Genomic DNA, 21,661 nt, shown 5'->3' with positions numbered 1-21,661 from the left:
ATGTGTATCCTTGACTATTCTCTTGTGAGATATTTTTGAGTATTAGTGTAAGTGCTCTGTAAGGTATGCAAGATCGAACTTATTTTAACACATGACGGTCAATGCAAGATGCTGTTTATTTCACAAAAGGGAAGCAAGTTAAGAGGAATGTTTAATAACCTGAAATACATAAATGACAGGTAAAATATTGGCTATATATTAACTGTGAATGATGTTACATGTGTTTATGTTGTAGTGTCTTAATTTCAAACATTACTGTATCTTTTTATCTATACAGTATTAGATATGTATAGTTGTCTGTTCAATGTTACAGAAACACTTTAATCACTTTGTTGTACTGATACATTGTTTAAAAAATTGTATTAGATGAGGTGTGGTAAAAAATTCTTGAAAGTTTAAACTATAATATGTTGAATACAATATATATCCTGACCTGTGCATATTTTTTAAAATCTAGATACTTATTGAATTTTGATGTGGTTGATTTTTGTTTTCCAGACCATCGAGGATTTCATCCTTCTAATTGGAACATTTGTAGCATTCATTGCATTTATTCTGTGGTGCTGCTTCCCCATCGTACCAAAAGAGTCCAACCCTCCAGCTCAGTATGACACGCAGTACACCAAGTACAAGAAAACAGATTCTCCTTATGATGAGAAGATGTGAAATGGAGCTGATGTGGTGGGGTAGTAATGTGAGGTGATACTCCCCGTTGGACCCACACTGTCTATCTTGAGGACACTATGATAATGGTAAGGGGAATACCAGAGCTTAAGCTCAGGGTTGGGATTTCTGGTGCTACCCACTGGAGGACCTAGTTAAGTGTTTCAGGTTTTGTGAAGTGCAAGTGGGAGCACCTTGTCCTCGGCAAACAGTAGAGGGAGGTACACCAGACCACAGTTAACTATGGGCCGTGATACCAGGGTCCCTTGTTGATGACTGTAAATGAAGTTTGCTTGAAGTTATGTGATAATTTTGTTAACATTAAAACAATAAGGTAGGCAGTATGAATTCTCTGGTGGGCATCCACTTTATAGAAAGTTGATGACTACAATGTTTTGTTCTTTCAACAGGAGATTTTCCTTCATGAATGCAGTGAGGACTTTTTTTTTCCATATTATTGCAGTATACTGTACACTCTTTGAGGTGTTTGGATATAAGACCATTAATTTGCCAAGATGTTTTTATAGGGATCATTGTATTATATGAGTCTACACATCTCTTTGATAAAATTGGGATTTTTTTTTTTTAGTAACAATTGATAGAAAGGGAGGACTACTTTGGCAAATAGTTTCAGTCTGAAATACTTCCTAAATGGCGATTATCATCTTTCCTTCTACTTCATTCCTTTTCAAGTATTTATGGCCAGTTGTTTGCCATACTGTAATGTCTTTAACATTGGTAGCTATTTTCTTCTAATATACACAAAAGTTATCCAAATCTAGGAAATAGTTGAGTACATGAAAAATTTTCATGGATATAATTCTCTCTGCTTAATAAGTCAAAATGACCGTGCTACTCTGCAAGATAATAATAGATGTAGATGCCGTATGCAATAATCAGCATTAATTGTATCTTACATCTCCTTTACGATTCTTTCATCTTGCACATTTAATGAAGCTAATCAGTAGGTGATATTGTTATGACAAAAGGAAACCTCAAACAGTATAGTTCGAATGTACAGTAGCTAAAACAACTATCTGTGCAGGTGGGGGTCAATATGCTCCGAAATTTTACGTGTGACTAGTGACAGCCCTCATATACCAAAATTTATCGTTCATGGCTTCATATTGTTTCCCACAAAATATGCACAGATAGTTGTTTTAGCTACTGTACTTGGGATATGTATTATCAATTTTGTCCTAATTATTTATTTTGTGGAATTAACCAAAAGCTAATTTACAGTTTAGAAAAGATGTAATTTTTTTAATTTCATAATTAATTGTAAATATTGGTAATTAATGAGCCAGAGAACTTGTACCTATGAATTAACTGTATGGCCTGCACATAAATTAATTTGTTGCAGAATGAACCTGACAGCCAGTAGAATTTTGTAGTTGTTTTTTGGGGGTATCAGTATAGCATGTTGATAAATTTAATAAGCATAGTTGGATAAACAAAATGCATTTTTTTTTTTTTTTTTTTTTTAAATGTACTTGTCCATGGGTGAAAGGCAGTGTTACAGTTATGATGTTTATCAGCATTGCATTATGTAGTGAGAAGTCTGACGATATCTAAGCTGTCTCATCATCCACTACTTTATTTCCATTGCAGGGTGTATTTCTTTTCATATTTCCAAAATATATCATACACAAAACCTTGTTGCTTCTCACATATAATTGACAATCCTGTTCAAGTGACTGACTCTCAGATAACTGTTCACAGATGGCTAGACACCCTTATAAATAATGAAGATTCTCAATACTAGTACAATGTACAGTACTGTCAGCTGTACCACGATGGTCTCTTGTAGGAAAATTTGAAAATCTAACATCTTTTGATGAAGTACTACTGTACAGTCACAGGTTTCTCCTTTAGTTTCTGGTCAAACTTTTTATTAGGAATGGGGTTTTTCTTAATTCTTGTACTATATGTATACAGGTACAGTATATATACATACATATATAAAACAAGCTCATATTGTAACCTCGTAAGGTCAACTCTAGATTTTTTTCTTTTCTTGAATTGATGTTAATTTTATTTTGTTTAACAGAGTTTTAGCTTAAAACTCGTTTATTAAAAGTTCATTGACAATTTTTTGGACAACCTAAGAGGAGATGTTTCTTGAGTTGCTTGCAAACAATTATCCTTATGGCTCACAGTACTGAACAAGGAAGGTAAACTTACTGTGTTTGATTACAGAACAAAGGTTTTTTTTCAACTATGACCTGCAGCTTAAATATGTGTGGGAATTAAACAATACCTTACAACTTAAGAAAATTAGCATTCATATTATATTAACCTCTTAAAATTAGAGTGTACTGTATAGTCTTTGTTACTCAGTGACCATTGATCTGAGTCTGCATGAAACACTGCTGGTAATCTGGTAGTTGCCAAAAGATTTATTTCTGTAAAACTATATTTTACAAAAAAGTAATACATTAATGTGATTTGGCAGTTTTATTACATCTGTCTGTAATGATTAAAGCTTGGAATTATGAAATATATTTTTTAAAATGTATGAAATTGGTAATCTGCTCCTACCCTAATTTTCAGACACAAGGTCAGATCTCACATTTATTTGGTGATTTTCTGAGTTTGTCAATGTCATTAATATAAGACTTGAAATCTGTGAACATCACTAATGAGAATATTTCTTCTTTAGTGTTGATAAAGGATGAAGAATATGAGTTAGCCAATATTCCAAGACCTTTAACTTGGTGGTCTTTTCATTGCTGATGCCTATTGTGACGTCATCAGTCTCTCACTAGCTTATGAATACGGTATATTTGTTTTATGAATTTTGGAGGAATGATGGATATTTTGGCAGGAAGTAGCTATATTTTTGCCCTGGAGCTGGCCTCTTAAGTAAATTTTGTGTTGTATTGTTAGATTTTAGACTGACCTACAAGTGTTGTGGCCTTTATAACTAATTTAAAAAATAGGAAACCACATAACAATGCAGTGCAATTTTATGTAAAATAAAAGTAATGTACAGAGGAAACTGAAGTGTATTTTGATTACAGTGTATCATGTGGTGCCATCTAAATTTGATTCATCTTTCTTATTACACTGTAATCCTATAACGGCTGTTTGCCTCGCTTGGCTTCATTCTTGCAAAATCCTCACTTTTAAAGGAATTGATAAGAAATCTTATTGTGTTTCTGGTTGAACTTGTGTTGCCTTCTTCATCTTGAGGGGAGATATAAAACCTAGTTCAGGGCAACCAGTAAAATTTACCATGAAAACATTCATATATCATTGCCTTTTTTAAGATTGTACTTTCCGAGTGACAAAAGTTATCTAAGATATTCACCAACCCTGTCAGTCTATAGCATTGAATTAGTTTGTGATGGATTTGCCATTTTATGATTGACAACAGTACTGTGACCTGACTTTAATTAATCTGGTATTTGTATAAGCAACGCTCTCATCCTGTCAGTTTGCCAACGATCCAGTGTAAAAGAGGCTTTGCTCAATGTGTAAAAGGCATACCAGTGGGCAGATACTTTCTTTGGCCATACGGACTTAATCTTTGGTAACTTTTATTTTTCTGTTCATTTTGTAAGTACAGTACTGTATTGTGACAAGTTAAAAAGATATGTGACAGTACAGGTAATAAGGATTTTAACAAGTTTATGGATCAATACACTTGTGATTTTACCTTAAGAGACACAATAAAGAATCTCATTTTTATGTCTCTATTTATTGATTTTTGTCTTCATGTGCAGTCCTTAATTTTTTTAGTGCAGTATTAAGAAATAGTTTATATATTGTTAGGATAGATATCCAGGTCATTGTATATGTTTTTTTATGATTTTTTAATACCATGCGGGACCTAACAAATGATAGTTTAGCCTCACATGATAAAGTAGTGCTAGGCTTAGGACATAGGCTTAGGACCACAAGTGAAAGAAGACAAATTATGCAGACAATAGGTTTTTTGTACTTCAGTGTGATCAATTGTTGTATGTTTTATTCTGGATTGTTTATTTTGTATTGAGATTCTCTACATACCTTGTAAGAAAATATGTGATGTGTGAGTGTGTGTACAAAAGAGAGAAAATATTAAGAGTTGATTATTAATATTATTATATATTTTTTTTTTATGTGACCTTTGGGTTGTTGTAAGTAACCAGTGAAAATACTACTCTGAATGTACTGTAGTTTATTGGCAGGTTTACACTGGTCCTGGTGGACAAGTACAAATACTGTACTGTAATGGGAAAGTTTTCATAAGAGCTTTTCAAACCCATTTGGAGTTTCAGAGATGCATTGATTACTTAAAGCTCTGTGAGGATTTGGGTAAACTGAATTAAAAGGATCAACTATGGTTTATTAGCTTCCTCATTAAAATTCTTTCTAGCCATAGAAGGAAGTTCAGCCTTCTACTTCCACATTTACCTATCTGGACCAGTCTTCCTAGATAGTGTAGCTTGCCATTAAACTAAATGCCCTCGTGTAAGAGAACAGAGAGGGTGTTTAGTGACAGTGTTCTTCTCCTCACTCAATACAGTACTGGCATTTCATACTTCAGTCCTCCTTTTGTATTATGACAATTAATGTTCTTGCCACAAAAGTATGGATTAGATAAAAAATGCTGGGATTCTTTCTTCATATTAAAAGAAACATGTAGTAATACAGAGTGCAGCATAAGTTGTTTATGATGTTAAAGTGTGTTTGTTCTAGTCAGTATGAATATAACCTGACTACATAAGTCAATTTAGTATGATCTCAAGACTAGAACTTTCAGCTCTTACAAGAGAGGTGGGATTGTTTATTTACATCTCAAACTAGGGGATATGTTCACCTGACTTGCACATATTAATTATTTTAGTTATTAATTGATGAGTTGGATTATATTGCAGTATTACTAGTAAGTGCTGTGTGTCTTTTAGAAATTTTTAATTGAATATTTTTCTGATATGATTTTAAGCAACATATATAGTAGATGAAAAATATTTACTGTACTGTACTTTCTTTGTGCTAAACTTTGGTGCACTTTTTATTTTAAGTTATACCTACAAAAGAAATTCAGTTTCAAAGCAATTAATTTCTCTTAAGTTACATATTAACAGACAACAAGACAATTGGCTGTGAAATTAGAGATACTGTTGTAGGGAGACATGGTCATTGTTCAGATGCAATGAAACTGTTTTTTTAGGGGGAGGGATTTTGACAAGTGGATTAGACTTTTTAGTATTTAACACAGGAATATTTTTTATTTGTTTTATATTGACATCTATCCTGAAGGCAATATGGCATCCTTGACTTCTCTCTACAGCCTTCAACACTAAACACTTGTCTTTATTCATGTTGTTCTTTTTATCTCGCTAATGAAATTTTTTGATATATCCGTAATTTGTAAAGTACAATTTATGTCGTGTGTTACTGAAGGTCACTTATAATAGCTTCCTTTGTTTATATTGTTAGTTTAATGATAAAGAGGTCAAATAAAAAGAGTATCTACTTGTGCATTGGTTCAGTTTTGTTTGTTAATGATTCAATAATGACTTAGTTTCAGAAAATCGGTTTAGAAAATTACCATATAATTCTTTGTTTGAGGCCCTTGAAGCAGAACATTTCATTAAGAGAGGCCTCAGTTCTCTTTTTTTTGTACTGTACAGTATATGTGCCATTTCATTGTGCTGTATATTTTGTATCTAATATGTCAGCAGTTGATTGATAGTAAATGATTCCACAGTAATGGTGATAGATCTCACATAAGATGGCTATTTCTCCAGTGGTCTGTGGTCGATCATGGTCATAGATCCAGAACTGTCAAGCTGGGTAGGTTGACATGTATGGGAATAACCTTTTTTTTTTTTTTTTTTTTTTGTGCTTAAGTATAGAGATGATTATCGGTGTGTGTGGGTGTTAATTCGTCAAAGTAATGACTAATTAAAATAAGAATTCCAGCAAACTTTGGAGGATGGTAGAGTGTAAATTACAGAATGAGATACTATGGACATGTGAGATGAATGCAAGAGGATCGGATAGTAAAGAGAGCTTGCAGAGGCAGTGTGTAGAGTGAACCAGTCTATACAGTATTATAGAAGGGAAGAATGGAGCATCATACTATGGAGGAAATGGGAGAGGAGATATGTAGTAATAGAGTGGCTTGAAAGCTTTAATGTTAATGGGGTGAAGCAGTGCAGTAAAGGTATTATGGTTAAGGGAATGGGGGAACACTGTACTATTGCTCTTGTTGACAAGGCCTGACCACGGACAAATATATGTCACTTTGCCCAATCTGAGGTGGTACAGTGAGAATTGATCTTCATTACTGCTATCAGTGTGTTGTACAGTATATGCAGATGTAAGCTTGACTTGAGAATATATTTTTTAAGGAATGCACAAATAATTTTAAAGTCATCTATCAGTCATTTGCACTTATATATTTTGAACATTACAAAGCAGGATCATATGATTTAAGAACTTCTTGGACTGAATAACGTGCTTTAAAAGAATTCGAGTATTTACCATTATTTTGAGGTTTGGATGATAAGTGAAAATCTGTTGACATACTCTCTGCCATATCATTATGTAAGATTCAAACAACTGTATCGCTAATTGCTGACTGAAAATTTTTCATTGTTACCTTGCAGCTCGTATGATTAATATTATTGTCGGTGTTAAACTCATCATGATAGTTGAGCTTTGAATAATCACAATCAGTTATTTTTGGGACTCAACAAGCAGTTGTTGTTCTATTTTATATTGGACACAATATGGGGCAGCTGGAATTGTTAGTTAGCTTATTATTCCCTGCCTCTCCTGGAGGTTCACTCCACTCTTTGTCATTAATGTTGATAGCCATTGGCTGTGGCATTTTATGTTCATCTGAAGTTATGTACAGCTTTGTATAAAGAGCCATCATATACTGTACCTATATGGGAACTAATTTAGAACATAATTATGTACTGTATTTTCTCATTGATACATAATTTGTATATACTTTTCCAGTCAACAGTTTCAGTTAAGATTTTGGTAGCTTTTCCCCCCTTAACTTATGGCAAGTGTTTATACAGATAATTATATACTGTATGGTAACTGTAGAAGGCACTTATCAGATTAATTTAACACCATAGTATCAACTATTATAACTACAGAAAGTGAATTTTTATTTAATTTGTCATTTGTATCTAATAGAGGTCTTTACAGTAAAGACAAAGATGTATATGAAAAAACTGTGCCAATTTCTTAGAACATTTCTGGTATTGTAAGATATCGGGTGTAATATAGTGGGTTCTGTATTTATAGTTTGTCCAGTTGTATAAGGCAGATGGGCCATGTGGAGGCATGTGCACCAGGAAGGGGAATGTAAACATGGGGATTATACTGACAAGATTAAACAGCTTTGCATTTTGTAGATTGACTGGATTACCTTGTTTCACTACAGACCTCAAGTAACTGGTACCACACAAACCTTCAAGTGGCAGTTTGCTCATCACAGGTGTAATGAAATATATCAAAATAGGTAAAGACATGTATAGCTTACTTTGCATTTTTACCTTCATGTCATAAACTGCGTGCTTTGTATGAAAATGGAGTTCTCATCTGAATATTTGAAGTGGTTATACATGTCAGCTAGTTTATTTAGCCACAAGTCAGTGAAAGTGTAGTGCCCTCTTGAGTGTGGCTGATTAATTGATTAATGTCACAAATATTGTTAGACAAGTGAAACCTGAGGCAGAAACTGCTGCAAGAGTCTGATAATCATGCAGCCTTGTCAAGTACAGTACAGTTCTGTATAGGATAATGGATTAAATATTCTATCAGACTATATCTGTCTGTGTGTGACCGTAGCAACAATAGCTATAACCTTGAGAGAGACAGCATGTGAAGTTCACCTTGTAGTGAATTTTGTACAAGTGTTATGTGATGCTAGGCAATATTCCTGGTGTTATATACTCTTTATCTTGTAAGAATGATCCTGAATGTGTGTTTATGTATATATGTTTGTTAGATCTTTCTGTCTTCTAAGATGATACAGGGATATTGTAGTTTAGACTTCTCAAGCTAGAGTTTTAGGTTTGTAATGGTGATTTGACCTCTAAGCAGGTAGTGAGTGATGATGTACAATGTATGCATTACCTATGGGTTACCAGTGACGTGGAATATTACTTGAAACGAAGTCTTTAGTATTTCAGTAGAGTAGGTGTGTAGATTTTAAATGCAGGGTATTCTTCTTTTGTTATCAAGTACAATATTTAAAGAAATTAAGGGTCAGGGATAGAGTTGTAAATCTGTTTGGGAATTGCTGTATGATTAAGCGAAACCTTTGATTCCTTTTTACGGGCAGTTTTTAAACAGTTTATGTAACATTGGTTGAGCAGTGACTGAATGGGACTGAGATAGGACTTCTGCTTCCTTTTGTATTCATTATAAAACTATGATTTTTTAAGATGTCTCTCTTCTTCAGAAGTGAATGTTTCACCTTTCATGGTTATTCATTTTGGCCTGATATCCAGTGTATGGTAGTGTGGTGTTATCTAAAAGCTCTGGCATAACTAGTGGAGTAATCTCACTGACATTTAAGCTGTTCTTTTCTCAGTGTCTCAACAAATCAAAATTACATAGAAATGTTAAGTACAGCTACTTAAAAAGTATTGACTGTGTAATGGTGCACAGTAAGTAGAAATAATTTTATTGCCAGGAATTTGGATTTTGTAAATGTTTTAGTATCGCAGTAGTGTACAGTTTATGAGAGGATTCAGAAGGAATAGCACTTTGTTGGGTTGTGAACATACCATTAATGATTGATTTAGGAAAATTGCCATATTTTTCGTGCAATTAAATGTAGTTGATCTAATCTACATTACAGGTTTAAGTGAAGCTGTGCATGCTGTTCTGTACCTGGTCAACGGTGATATGCCATTAAATTTATTGTACAATACTGTACTTGTATCCTTAGGCATAGCTCCAAGTTGTTCAGTTAACTTGTAGGCTTGCATCCAATGATAAACAAGAAGGTTGACTGAACCCTGAGTAAGACACTAAAATAATAAATGCTGTACAGAAACTCTTTTCATATAACTGAAGATTGATTCTCCTTTGTTATAATAGACTTCAAAAGTAATCTCAAAGTAATTTTTGTTGTTGTGCATTAATTGTTTTTCATTATTTGGATGTTGGGAATGTCCTCCAATAATGTAATATGTAATTAACACATCAAAGTTATTATTTTTTTTCACTTTACAAAATCTTTGCAACATTATTTTTTATTATATTATTATAATACTGATACTGTACATTATTTTATTTATCTAGATTAAAATTATTAATTTCAATAAAATCTAGACATGTTTAAGCTTACAAACAGAAGTTGCTTAACTTGATAGAATTTTTCTAACAATGCTCTTCTCTCTCCTTAATTTTTTTGTATATCTTATCATAAATGCTGTTAAAATTTGTATATGTATTTATTGTATGTACTATTGGAGTTGTGCAAGCATTAGAAGGTTAGCTCAGTGAGTGTACAGTAGTTAAAAAATATTGAGCACAAAGGCTGCGACTGTATTCTGTAGGTTAGATATTACAATATAAGGGTACTGTACCATTAATGATGACAACAGTACCCAAATATTTACATTGTGGACCTCATTGTGCCAGAGCATGAAAATTAGGCCACTATTATGTGTATGTTGAAGCATACTTGCCAGACAGTACAGAATGAAAGACCTTCCAGTATATTTTATATGCATGCATATTTATTTCTTAAGCACATAAACAGTTGTGCATCCAAAGTGGCATTATGAAAAACTATTATTTGTTTCTATGTATGAGGTTTTATACCATACGTTCTTCTCTCTCTCTCGCTCTCTCTCTCTCTCTCGCTCTCTCTCTCTCTCTCTCTCTCACTCTCACTCTCCATGGGACGTCTGTCATGTACATCTTGCTATTAGTCCATTAATCATACATGTATACATTGTGTATATTGGTATATATTGGAATTCTGCCCTATGGCGCAATCTTTTTATTGGTAAGAGCCCTTCTATAGGGATTTCTGTGTGAAGCTGTATATCACTGTAAATCTGTGACATGTAAAATGTATGTACACCAATACTTTTATTATTCACAGCCTGAGTGACAGCCTCAGATAGTCCATGGCATTAGCTTTTATTATTGAAAACGTGTGATGAATTATACCAGCATTTATCTGACATATTGACGGATGGGGCATGTCGGTCACTCCGCAATCTATATTTTATCATAACCATTTATTCTTACTTTTATCATTATAAATATTCTAATGCATAAAAATTGTATACCCCTTTTTTTGGCAATAGAATATGTTGTTTAATACTAATAATAATTTACTGTCAGTTTTGTGTGTTGTTAAATCAGATTGGGAATAAGAGAGGTATTGGTGTACAGAGTTATACTACGACTCTGCCCTATGGTGCAACCCTCGTGCTGGTTAGAGCTCTTGTATGATGCCTGTCAGTGTGAAACTGTGTACTAATATTTTTGTATTCTAATAAAAATTGTTTGCCCTTATCTGATGTTGAATTACCCACTGTTTGAGAAGGGATTGCACTGCTATACATCCATATGGTGGTTATGACTACAGTGATCATTGTGTCGATACATTGGCGTTTAGGCTATGACTGGGTTAAAGAAGTAAGGGAGTTTGTTTATATGGTTTAAACAGGTGAAGAGAGCAGATGTAGAGAATAATGAGGACCATGTACTGTACACAGTTACCATCAGAAGCCATTGCTGGAGTGGTATAAATGTCACGGAACCACAAATAAAGATAATTATAAACTGTGAGCTTAACGCAACAGCCTTACATAAGTAGTCACAACATACTGTATGCTGATACACAGTGTAATACCAAATGCTAAAATATTTTAGCATCCAGAGTGACATATTTTTTAATACTACCCATAAAATATCCAAAATAAGGCAAACTGTATTTTAAAAATTTGAAATCCGTTATTGTGGTGAGTTACTGTGGGAACTTTTATCACATCTCAGTAAAAAGAAATTGTGAAGCTTTATTATGCACTAAAGTAATCAAAGAATATAGTAACTTATCTACTCATCAGGTATAGAACTTGAATTCTTAATGCTGTACTGTACATATGCAGGAAGCAACTTCATAATTCTAATTTTGTATGATACTTTAAGTACCAACAGTTTCACTAAAAAATTTTATTGAACAATCCTGTACAATATGTAAGAGAAATAACACATCATCTTTAATGAACTGATTTATTAGTATATTTCATCTTTCTACAGTTTATATAAAAAATATGTTGATATGCAATAACAGTGCATAACATATAAAAGACCAACAACATAGGTGTTATATGATTGACAAAAGTAATGTGATGATTACTGTATATGCAATTTTGATATTGTTTTATGCTTGGGGACTTGCCACATTATTTCATTGTTAGAGAGGGACAAAACGTGATTTAAACCTCTTTCTTCTCATGAACTGAAACTTACCCAATTATATAACAAGATCAAAGTTGTCTGGAAGGCTCAAACTAACAGTAGGTTAGATGAAATTGTATATCCAATACATATTTTATTTAGTGCTGGAATGGCAGTAGTGACTAGCATACCAAATACTGTATTACTGTATTTGTGACAGTGCAAACTGTCTGAAAGGATTGTTAAACAGCTTGTAAATTTGATTGTCACTGTCTCGGAAAATTTTATACTGTAATAAAAATATCAAAGGAAGGGCAGGGAACCAACTATAGTACAGATCACACTCTGTGGTTTATGTCGAGTTGAAATAATGTGTAGGACCTGTGTAGTGTTTTAGAAGTATTTACAGCATGAGAAACAGTTGCAGTGTACAGTTTTACACTGTAGTTGTATAAAAAAGGTATATGGGATAACTTACCTTTGAGAGCTTTTTAAATCCTCCCTATTCTGCTTTTCAGTTATATATTTATACAAACTTGATTTATAACTTTTTAAATACATAAATAAACAAATTAATAAAGAATGCACTATAGATACTCTTTAGCTGCTTCATCATACTCTTCAAGTTCATCAGATACCTCATCACTTTTCTGTTCATCCTTTTTATATATTGTATGAGTAACCTCTGTTTCTGGTTTTTTTGCCACAGGAGGATACTTTTCCACGACAGGGGCAGGAGCAGAAGCAATAGAAGGCATAACAGATGGGCCTAACAGGTGAGTTTCTTGGTGAGACAGATCAGGAGGTGCCGGGCCATACTTTCTATGGTCTCTGAGATAATGGGGATCTAATGTGTCTCTTAATTTTGGCATTCTATTTGAAGTGACAACAAAGGGTCTAGAGTTTGACAGGAATGTCTGAAAAGTATAGGTGTGTGCAGGTGCAGCTTGGGAATGTATAGGAAAATTAGATTTATGCGGGGAATTGGCATGAAGAAGATGAGGGATTGGGGTGAGTGGTTCTGGTGGAGATGGGTAAAAATCTCTAGGGTGTGGTTGAAGAGACCTAGAGATAGGGAGAGATATACCATGGGGATGAGAGGCAATTGGATGGTGAGGAAGGAAAGGTAAGGGGCGATGACCATGTGGGTGAGGTGGGACTGGATGGGGAGGTACAGGAATTGGATGAGGAAGAGGAGAGAGAGGTGGAGCAACAGAAGATATAGGAAAAAGAGATGAAGGAATAGGTGAAAGCAGGCGAGGAATGGGAGCAGATGTACTAAAAGTTGGAGGAGGAGGAGGCAATGGATGAAGAGGGGAAGGAGGCAATGGATGAAGAGGGGAAGGAGGCAATGGATGAAGAGGGGAAGGAGGCAATGGATGAAGAGGGGAAGGAGGCAATGGATGAAGAGGGGAAGGAGGCAATGGATGAAGAGGGGAAGGAGGCAATGGATGAAGAGGGGAAGGAGGCAGATGGGGACTTGGTAAAATGGCAGGAATTGATTTGTGGTGTATGAAAAACTGAGGGGGTTTGGGAAAAATATGGGGTGTTTTGGAAGTTAGTAATAAGCCAGAATGAGTATGGAGTGGTTTTAAAGGAAGGGGACTTGGTTGAGAAGGAATAAAAGTTGGTTTTAAAGTAACAGGGACTGGTTTCAATGGAATGGGGACACGTTGTAGAGGAATAGGGGTTGGCGTTAATGTTGTGTAGACTGGTCTTGGGGATTTATAAAGGGGTTTGTATGGCGCTTTGGTTGGTTTTAATGGAATTGGACTTGGCCTTATGTGAATGTGAACAGGTTTTAACACACTGGGAACTGGCTTTTTGGGAATGAGTATTGTTTTTAGTGGAATGTCAGGTGGTTTAGCAGACAAGAGAGGTGGCCCATGTGTTGTGTGTACAAGATGTATGGGAAGATTGCCTGGCTTTAGGGGACCAAGAGATGGCGCTGTGGGAATATGAACTGGTTTTAAAGGAATGTGAATTGGTCCTAAGGGAATGTTGGCTTGCCTTGAGAGATGGAAGTTCAGTGGAGTGGGAGGATATAAGGTGATAGGAGTAGGTGTAGTAACTGGGAGTGACCTGGTGATGGACACTGCAGCAGTTGTGGTACCCGAGCTGGAAGTATAACCTGGAGATACTGTAATGATTCCTGAATGCTTTGGTAAATGAGTGGGCCTCAGTATTGGCTGTGTAGATGTAGGAAAAGCATTATAAGCTTTAGGAGAATAATCCGGATGTGCTGAGACATGAACAGGCTTCAGAGTAGTGAGTGTAGGTCCGTGGCTTGGTCTGATCAGTGTATTGTAAGTTTTTGGAGGGATTGCCCCAGGTAGTCCATACACTGGTTTAAGTGTTTGATAAGGATATTTAGGAGTGGGTCCATGTTTGGCTACCCCGCTGTAGATGACTTGAGGGAAGTAGCCCGTCTGATTGGCATAGTAGTTGACAGTCTGGAGGCGTCCATCTGGGAGGTGGACGAAGTAACGTCCTTTGGTATCAAATCCCTTGCGTGTTTCAGCGTGCCCGTATTGGCTTCCTGCTGCCCCATCTACCACTGCATACTCGAAGGAATAATTTGGAATTGCCTGCAGAGGGTAATGATTTGAATGAGTGTCATTTGTGGTAGATTAAATTCACAATAATGTTTCCGATATTCTAGCTACTGCAATATGATCACCTGTACTGGACTCCTGCCAAACTGTCCAAAGTTATGTACCTCTTGCCCCATCTACCACACTGCCCACACCTGCCCCATCATCTACCACCATTCCCTACACACCTTCTGCTACAATTAACTGGATAAAAATCATTGTTCAAAATACATTTAGTAGTGAATTTATCTAAACATTTTGCATCGTGATAAGGAGGCCACCCATCCTCCTAGAATAATGACTCGGCAGAATGGTGCCTTGCATGCGTGGTATTCATAGTTTTATCTATATATTTTTCGCTTGAATTAGGTGATTGAGCAGTAGAAACCAAATTAAGTGACGTCGATGCACTTATTTTGAAATGTCCTTTTGTGTACGTGTGTACAACTCTCCCTTTGATAATTGTGTGGATACTCATCTGCTGACTTGAATAATTAATATGTGATTCTTAAATGCCTACATGTCATATTTGCGTCTTTGTGGTATACACTTAGACGTCATTGTTGTCCATGTATATGACAATTGAGGAACCAGTTTAGGAAGTGTACTACTCTGCCACGCCCCCACGTGACGCCAGGGAGCGGTGTTACACACACGTGCGTCATGTAATGTGTCGTCTGCATTAGAGTATTTGGGAGGTGGCTGAATAGTGATTAATCACGCGATATTCTCACCGCTGAGAACCTCAGAAAATCATTCAGTATTATGCACAGTATCAGCATGAATTATCTATTATAAATCAATTTATGGTATAATACAGGCTTGAGAGGAACTGTTTGTAATCAGGTGTAGTGAAAAGCCTCAACTTGTTTGGGTACATTTGCCTGGGGTCTTATTGAATGTTTTAAGAGTAAAATATCGTAATAAACAGATAAAACCTGTCTTTCAAGTGTTTTGTTTTGAATATATAATATGGCAAAATCTAGCAGCTGAACCAGTGACGTCAGAAATGTGGACTCACGGCTCTGAATTCCTTCTTGGGGGTTGGGTAAATAAACACTCCTCAGCATAACTCCCAACACCTACCTATCTACCCTGGGCCACCCCTATCATTCTCTCCCTGATAAGGACGTGAGAAAAACACCATCTTACCTCCGGGTAGAAGCGGGGATGTGGCAACACAGTAGGAACGGGTACAGGAGACAGAGACGGCTGGTAGGTTACAGGTGTGGACGGCGTCAGGTAGTTCTCTATTACAGGTGTTACAGGTGTGGATGATACGATGTGGTTACCTGGTGTTGTTGTGAATATTCCGGGATAATTATTACGTGGAAGTATAGGAGGCTGGTGATGTAACCCGCCTCGAGGGATGATTGTAGGTATCAAGGGTGCAGGTGTGGAGGAGATGAGATGATTCCCCGGTACAGGTGTGGAAGGTATGCTGTGGTGAGGGATTACAACAGGTATAGGGAGTTGTTTTGACACGATTGGTGGTAGTGTAGAGAGGTGTTGTAACAGGATTGGTGCAGGTTTGGAGAATCGTTTTAATAAGACCGGTGCAGGTGTGGAGAGAGGATTATAAAGGGTGATTGCAGGTCTAAATGGTGGTCTGTGGAGAATGACTTCGATTGAGGAGGAGGATGTGTGTAAATCTGTTTCAGGTGTGGAGGAATCGTCAGTGAGTTCTGTTTCAGGTGTGGAGGAATCGTCAGTGAGTTCTGTTTCAGGTGTGGAGGAATCGTCAGTAAGTTCTGTTTCAGGTGTGGAGGAAGCGTCATGAAGTTCTATTTCAGGTGTGGAGGAATCGTTAGTAAGCTCTGTTTCAGGTGTGGAGGAATCGTTAGTAAGTTTTGTTTCAGGTGTGGAGGAATCGTTAGTAAGCTCTGTTTCAGGTGTGGAGGAATCGTTAGTAAGTTGTGTTTCAGGTGTGGAGGAATTTTCAGTAAGTTCTGTTTCAGGTGTGGAGAGAGAACTAGTAAAATCTGTTACAGGTGTCGGTAGAGACTCGGAATGATCTGCTGTAGGTGTGGTTGAAGGGTCACGTAGGTGTGTTTCAGGTGTAGATTGTGAGTTCTTAAGGTCTGGTGCAGGTGTGTTTGGACGTCGACGGTGGTGGGATGCAGGTTTGGATGGTCGTCTACGATAACCTGTTACATATTTGGTTGGATGCCTTCGGCGGTCTAGTGTAGGCGTCCATAAAGGCCTAGAAGAAAGGTTGGTTGCAGGTGTGGATGGAGGTGTGGGACGCTCTGTAGCAGGTGTGGATTGAGGTGTGGGGCGCTCTGTAGCAGGTGTGGATGGAGGTGTGGGACGCTCTGTAGCAGGTGTGGATGGAGGTGTGGGACGCTCTGTAGCAGGTGTGGATGGAGGTGTGGGACGCTCTGTAGCAGGTGTGGATGTAGGTGTGGGACGCTCTGTAGCAGGTTTTGATGGAGGTGTGGGACGCTCTGTAGTAGGTGTGGATTGAGGTTTGTGATGGTCCGTTGCAGATGTGATTGAAAACCTATATTTGCCTATTGCAGGTATGGGCAGGGACTCATAGGCATCTATTCCAGGTTTGGTTGAAGATATATACAAATAGGCTGCAGATGTGGATGAAGGATCGTAAAGATCTGGTTCAGGTGTGGAGGAAGACTTATCTAAGTTTGTGGCAGGTTTGGATATCTGTTCAGTAAGGTCTGTTGCAGTTGTGGTCGGTGGTTCATTCAGGTTCGTTTCAGGTGTGGATAAGGGTTCGTCAGAGTGAGTTAAAGGCATAACGTAGATGTCATTAAAGTCCAGTGCAGGTTTGGAGGAAGGCTTTTGGAAGATTGATTCAGCTGAAGACAGGGAAACAAACATATCGGTTTCAAGTATAGGGAAGGACTTGAACACATCTGTAGCAGGTGTGTACGGTAACTCATTATGTCCTGTTGCAGGTTTGGATGGAAGTTCACCGGGTTTTGATGCAGGTGTAGAGAAGGGCTCAAAATAAGTACCAATATCTGTTGCAGGTGTGAACGAAGTCTCATTTAGTTCTGTGGCTCGTGTTGATAAGGCTGAGTTAACATGTGGTGCAGGTGTAGATAAATGTTTGTTTAAGCTCGATGCAGGTTTGGAGTGTGATTCATAAAGGTGTGTTTCAGGTTTGGACTGTGATTCATAAAGGTGTATTGCAGGTTTGGGCTGTGATTCGTAAATATGTATTGCAGGTTTGGACTGTGATTCATAAAGGTGTATTGCAGGTTTGGACTGTGATTCATAAAGATGTATTGCAGGTTTGGGCTGTGATTCGGAAAGGTTTATTGCAGGTTTGGACTGTGATTCATAAAGATGTATTGCAGGTTTGGGCTGTGGTCCATAAAGGTGTATTGCAGGTTTGGACGAGATCTCATTAAACTCTTCTGATGTCGTGGCTGAGGACACACTCTTGATATGTGTTTCAGGAGTTATGGAGAAGTCATTAAAATCTGCTGCAGGTATGGACGAGAAGTCATTAAAATCTGCTGCATTCGTAGATGAGAAATCCTCAAAGTCTACTTCAGATGTGGATGAAAAATAGTTGAGGTCTGCTGCATGTAGAGATGAAGTGCTGTCCTCTTCACTGACTCTGAAGGACAAGGGAGGGGAGGTGCCAGGTTCTGGTGTGAAGGGAAAGGCATGTTGCCGTGCGGGTAGTGTCGAAGAAGGCTCTTGCGGATGGGTAGCGGGCGTGTGGGTGGGTGTGGGCGTAGAGTGGGTTAGAGAGATAGCCCACACTGTTGTTATCACCGCGAACGTCAGTATCCCCTGCGGATATTTAAACTTACATTGAAATTTCACAGACTAATTTTCACGTAACGCCACCATCCGCTAATCACGTGACATCACCCCAAGTTGATTATTGTTTACATGGTCGTGATGAAGCGAGACACTTTGTTTACAGAAAACAAACAAATGATTACTTTTATATTGTTTATAGTATAGTTTAAAGTCATATAATGAATTTATAGACCTATTATGAACAATAGGACCAACATACATGAATTAGACTACCGTAGCGAGACTTTCTGCAACGTCAGTGAAATTGATTTACCAGCACGATTTATTAAACTGTATACGTGAGTGGCTCCCTTGTTCACTGGTCTTATGAAAGGAATCTGTTTTGGATAATCCGAACTAATATGTGATTACATTATTGGTCGTGTCAGCGTGGTAAGTAAATGCTAGCTGAATATGATTTAGCCTTATTAGTGTGTGTGTTTGTGTGTGTGTGTGAGAGTAAAACTTTAAAATACAGGACAATATTTAGACGATTTCATGTTATTGCGGTCGGACACGCTATAATAATCACGAGCGAGCAAGTACTCCCGCTGGCGAAAGTTAAAGAGCCGATGAATGTACAGTATAGCGTATGCATCTAACGACTATAGTTGGCACCATTACCGCCACGCAACGAGCGCTCCCTTTGTCACCAGCCCATGAGTGACGTACCTTGCAAAACTTGGGAATGAAAGTAATTCCCATTGATATACAGATACTACATTGATTGAAGTAATAAGGATCTAGTTCACATTCTCACTAATTATACGCATTATTTTCTTTAGGAACGTAAGCTGGAAATGTCACTTTTGGTCTTGTAATTGCTGGCTGTAATGAGTGTTTCGTCGTTGACACCTGAAGGAGACGCCCGCATACAGCATCAGCAGGAACAGCATTAAGCACCGGGCACTAACAATGAAGGCGTTTAATTTTATTACTACCATTATTATTATTATTATTATTAGTAGTAGTAGTAGTAGTAGTAGTAGTAGTAGTAGTAGTAGTTGTTGTTGTTGTTGTTGTTATCGTAATATCAGCACAGTAGTACTTTTAATTATGCCAACGTCATATGTTTTCGACGTTGTGTGAAAAGGTGTTGGTTTACTTTCACAGTTCGGAGGTATAGATGATCAAGTGCAGTACCTCTATGTACACTTGCATGAATGGACGCGTAAGCAAGAGTTTATAATATTATCAATTATAAGCTTTTGTTTTACCTTCAAAATATCGTCGCGTGGAAAGAAAACGAAAATTTAAACTGGTCACAAACACAAAAAGTCACTATAATTTAGAGCAAGTCATTTAAATAATTAAATCACCAGAACAAATTATCTCATATCATCCATCAGTGTCATCCACACACCTCATCATCCACTCAACATCCAGCTCATCGGTATAAAAAAAAGACTTAATACTTTCAACTAATTATGCTGCTCTTGCTATATATTTAATTTTCTTCTGTTGATGAGTTAACCGACGGGTACTACTACCGTACTATGCATGTACGCCTCATACGCACAATTTCAGGAAACGGGGGAAAATTTCAGCTGGTATATTAATTAAATCTTCACGTAATTATTAGGCTGTTAGTTTATCTGGGATAGATAGTATAACATATGATTGTTTTGATAGAATAATGGCGAACCGTTAAACGTCACAACACGACACTATAAGGCAGCCAATAATATTCACCACTAACTATACTCGGGAGGATTTTCTGTTCGAGATAAAATGGTTCGATATTTTCCTTCATCTTTGATATTATGTGATGTATGAATTAACTTGGTGGAGCACGGAAATACATAATAATAACGTATCTAAAAGAATTCAAAACAACCTAATAATCATAAGATGAGGATACAGTGTCTTAATAATACAGCACTGTACTAAAAACTATACACAAATTCAGTCAAGTGTATAAGTTGGATACGCATAATACAAAGATTTCACATTCAGGAAGCACTTGAAGTTCTATAGGCAGCAGTACATTACAGCAGTTATGATACAATAGTGTTCACTCTGTATGCGGCTAACACAGTTTAGAAATACTCTAAAATGGTCAACAGATGTCCTCACGAAAGTACAAAATCTTCACTGTACCCTGAAAAATTAATTACAACAAAAAAGACACTTCAGAATATTAAACATCAAATCATAACATTAAATATTGCATTTTAACTTACGTAAATCCATTTTGATATGCTAAAACGCTTGGATACAATACGTTATATGAACACAGAAAGAAGATAAAATAATTCACTGAGTATTGTCACAGTAAACGCCCCACCTGTGTCACAGCCATTACGCGCTCCCAGTGTATGTTAGTGAGGGAGCTGGAGACCTCAGTATATATACCTGCTGGTGTTACGCTGTGCTGGCCGTCACGCTTGTGGCTCTTTGTGTAGTGTGGATGGTGATTTGAAGAGTGGTGGTGTGGATGGTGATTTGAAGAGTAGTGGTGTGGATGGTGATTTGGAGAGTGGTGGTGTGGATGGTGATTTGGAGAGCTGTGGTGTGGATGGTGATTTGAAGAGTGGTGGTGTTGATGGTGATGTGTAGAGCTGTGGTGTGGATGGTCAGACCTAAAGAGTGGTGGTGTGGTGTAGTGGAATTGAATTTTGCCGCAACTATCAGCTAGTGTATTGTGTGCAAAAAAGAATTCCGGAGTAGAGGTCACAAAGGGTGTTTATTAGGCCCCAGGGGGTTTGGTTTCGTTAGGTTAGGTTAGATTAGGTGTTTAATCATCAAGTGAAATAAACGAAAATGCCCGCCTACTTCGTTTATAAACTACTGCTACTACTACTATTACCACTACTACTACTACTACTTTTTTTTTTAATCAAAACGTGGCCTCCAGCCTCCCCCAATAGCCACACCTTCGCCACCATTTAATTACTTTAATATTAAATATCCTAATACATAAGTAGCTATCCTATCTGTGTTAAATTAGTTGAGCCGCAGATCTATGCGGCATTCAGTGACAGTAGCCTCATAGTCAATATCTGCAGCAGTTGTCGGAGTTGGGGCAGAAGCTCTCGTTCCCCTGAGGCAGAGCAAAGCCGACCGAAGGAGAGAGAAAGACAGTCGACATCTCATCCAGGCTGTAACATAACTTCTGGGCTGCTGCTTCTGTTCGGAGATCACCTCCGCGAGTCTGGCGTAGAAACATCTTGCACTTGGTCCCATCCCACCAGAGGTTGTGAACACTAGAGGAGTGAAGCTGCCTTGATCAACGT

The 21,661-nt window shown here is 37.2% G+C and overlaps 1 protein-coding gene and 1 long non-coding RNA gene across 2 annotated transcripts; one reads left to right on the top strand and one right to left on the bottom strand.

Annotated features, from left to right (window-relative positions):
• The first annotated feature begins 656 nt into the window (after positions 1-656).
• LOC121880363 lies at positions 657-11,163 on the top strand. The gene is made up of 2 exons (XR_006091520.1): positions 657-752; positions 9,488-11,163. It is a non-coding gene; the product is annotated as an uncharacterized LOC121880363 (long non-coding RNA).
• A 1,475-nt stretch (positions 11,164-12,638) lies between these two features.
• LOC121880361 (proline-rich extensin-like protein EPR1) lies at positions 12,639-20,732 on the bottom strand. The gene is made up of 4 exons (XM_042387513.1): positions 20,713-20,732; positions 15,798-18,413; positions 13,448-14,639; positions 12,639-12,997 (listed from the first exon to the last, which is right to left on the bottom strand). The coding sequence occupies exons 1-4, from the start codon at positions 20,725-20,727 to the stop codon at positions 12,639-12,641; spliced, it is 4,182 nt and encodes a 1,393-aa protein (XP_042243447.1). The 5' UTR covers positions 20,728-20,732.
• Between the last annotated feature and the right edge of the window lie 929 nt (positions 20,733-21,661).

The sequence above is a fragment of the Homarus americanus genome, unplaced genomic scaffold (genome assembly GCF_018991925.1).
Source record: "Homarus americanus isolate GMGI-L3 unplaced genomic scaffold, GMGI_Hamer_2.0 scaffold42527, whole genome shotgun sequence".
NCBI lineage: Eukaryota > Metazoa > Arthropoda > Malacostraca > Decapoda > Nephropidae > Homarus > Homarus americanus.
This window is presented reverse-complemented; position numbering and strand designations above follow the sequence as displayed.

What these genes read in the sequence shown, in the direction of transcription:
- LOC121880361 (XM_042387513.1), bottom strand. An exon ending in ATCCCCGCTTCTACCCGGAG is followed by an intron (nt 14,640 to 15,797) that starts GTAAGATGGTGT and finishes TACCCTCTGCAG; the next exon opens with GCAATTCCAAATTATTCCTT. An exon ending in TTCCCCTCTTCATCCATTGC is followed by an intron (nt 12,998 to 13,447) that starts CTCCTTCCCCTC and finishes TACATTCCCAAG; the next exon opens with CTGCACCTGCACACACCTAT.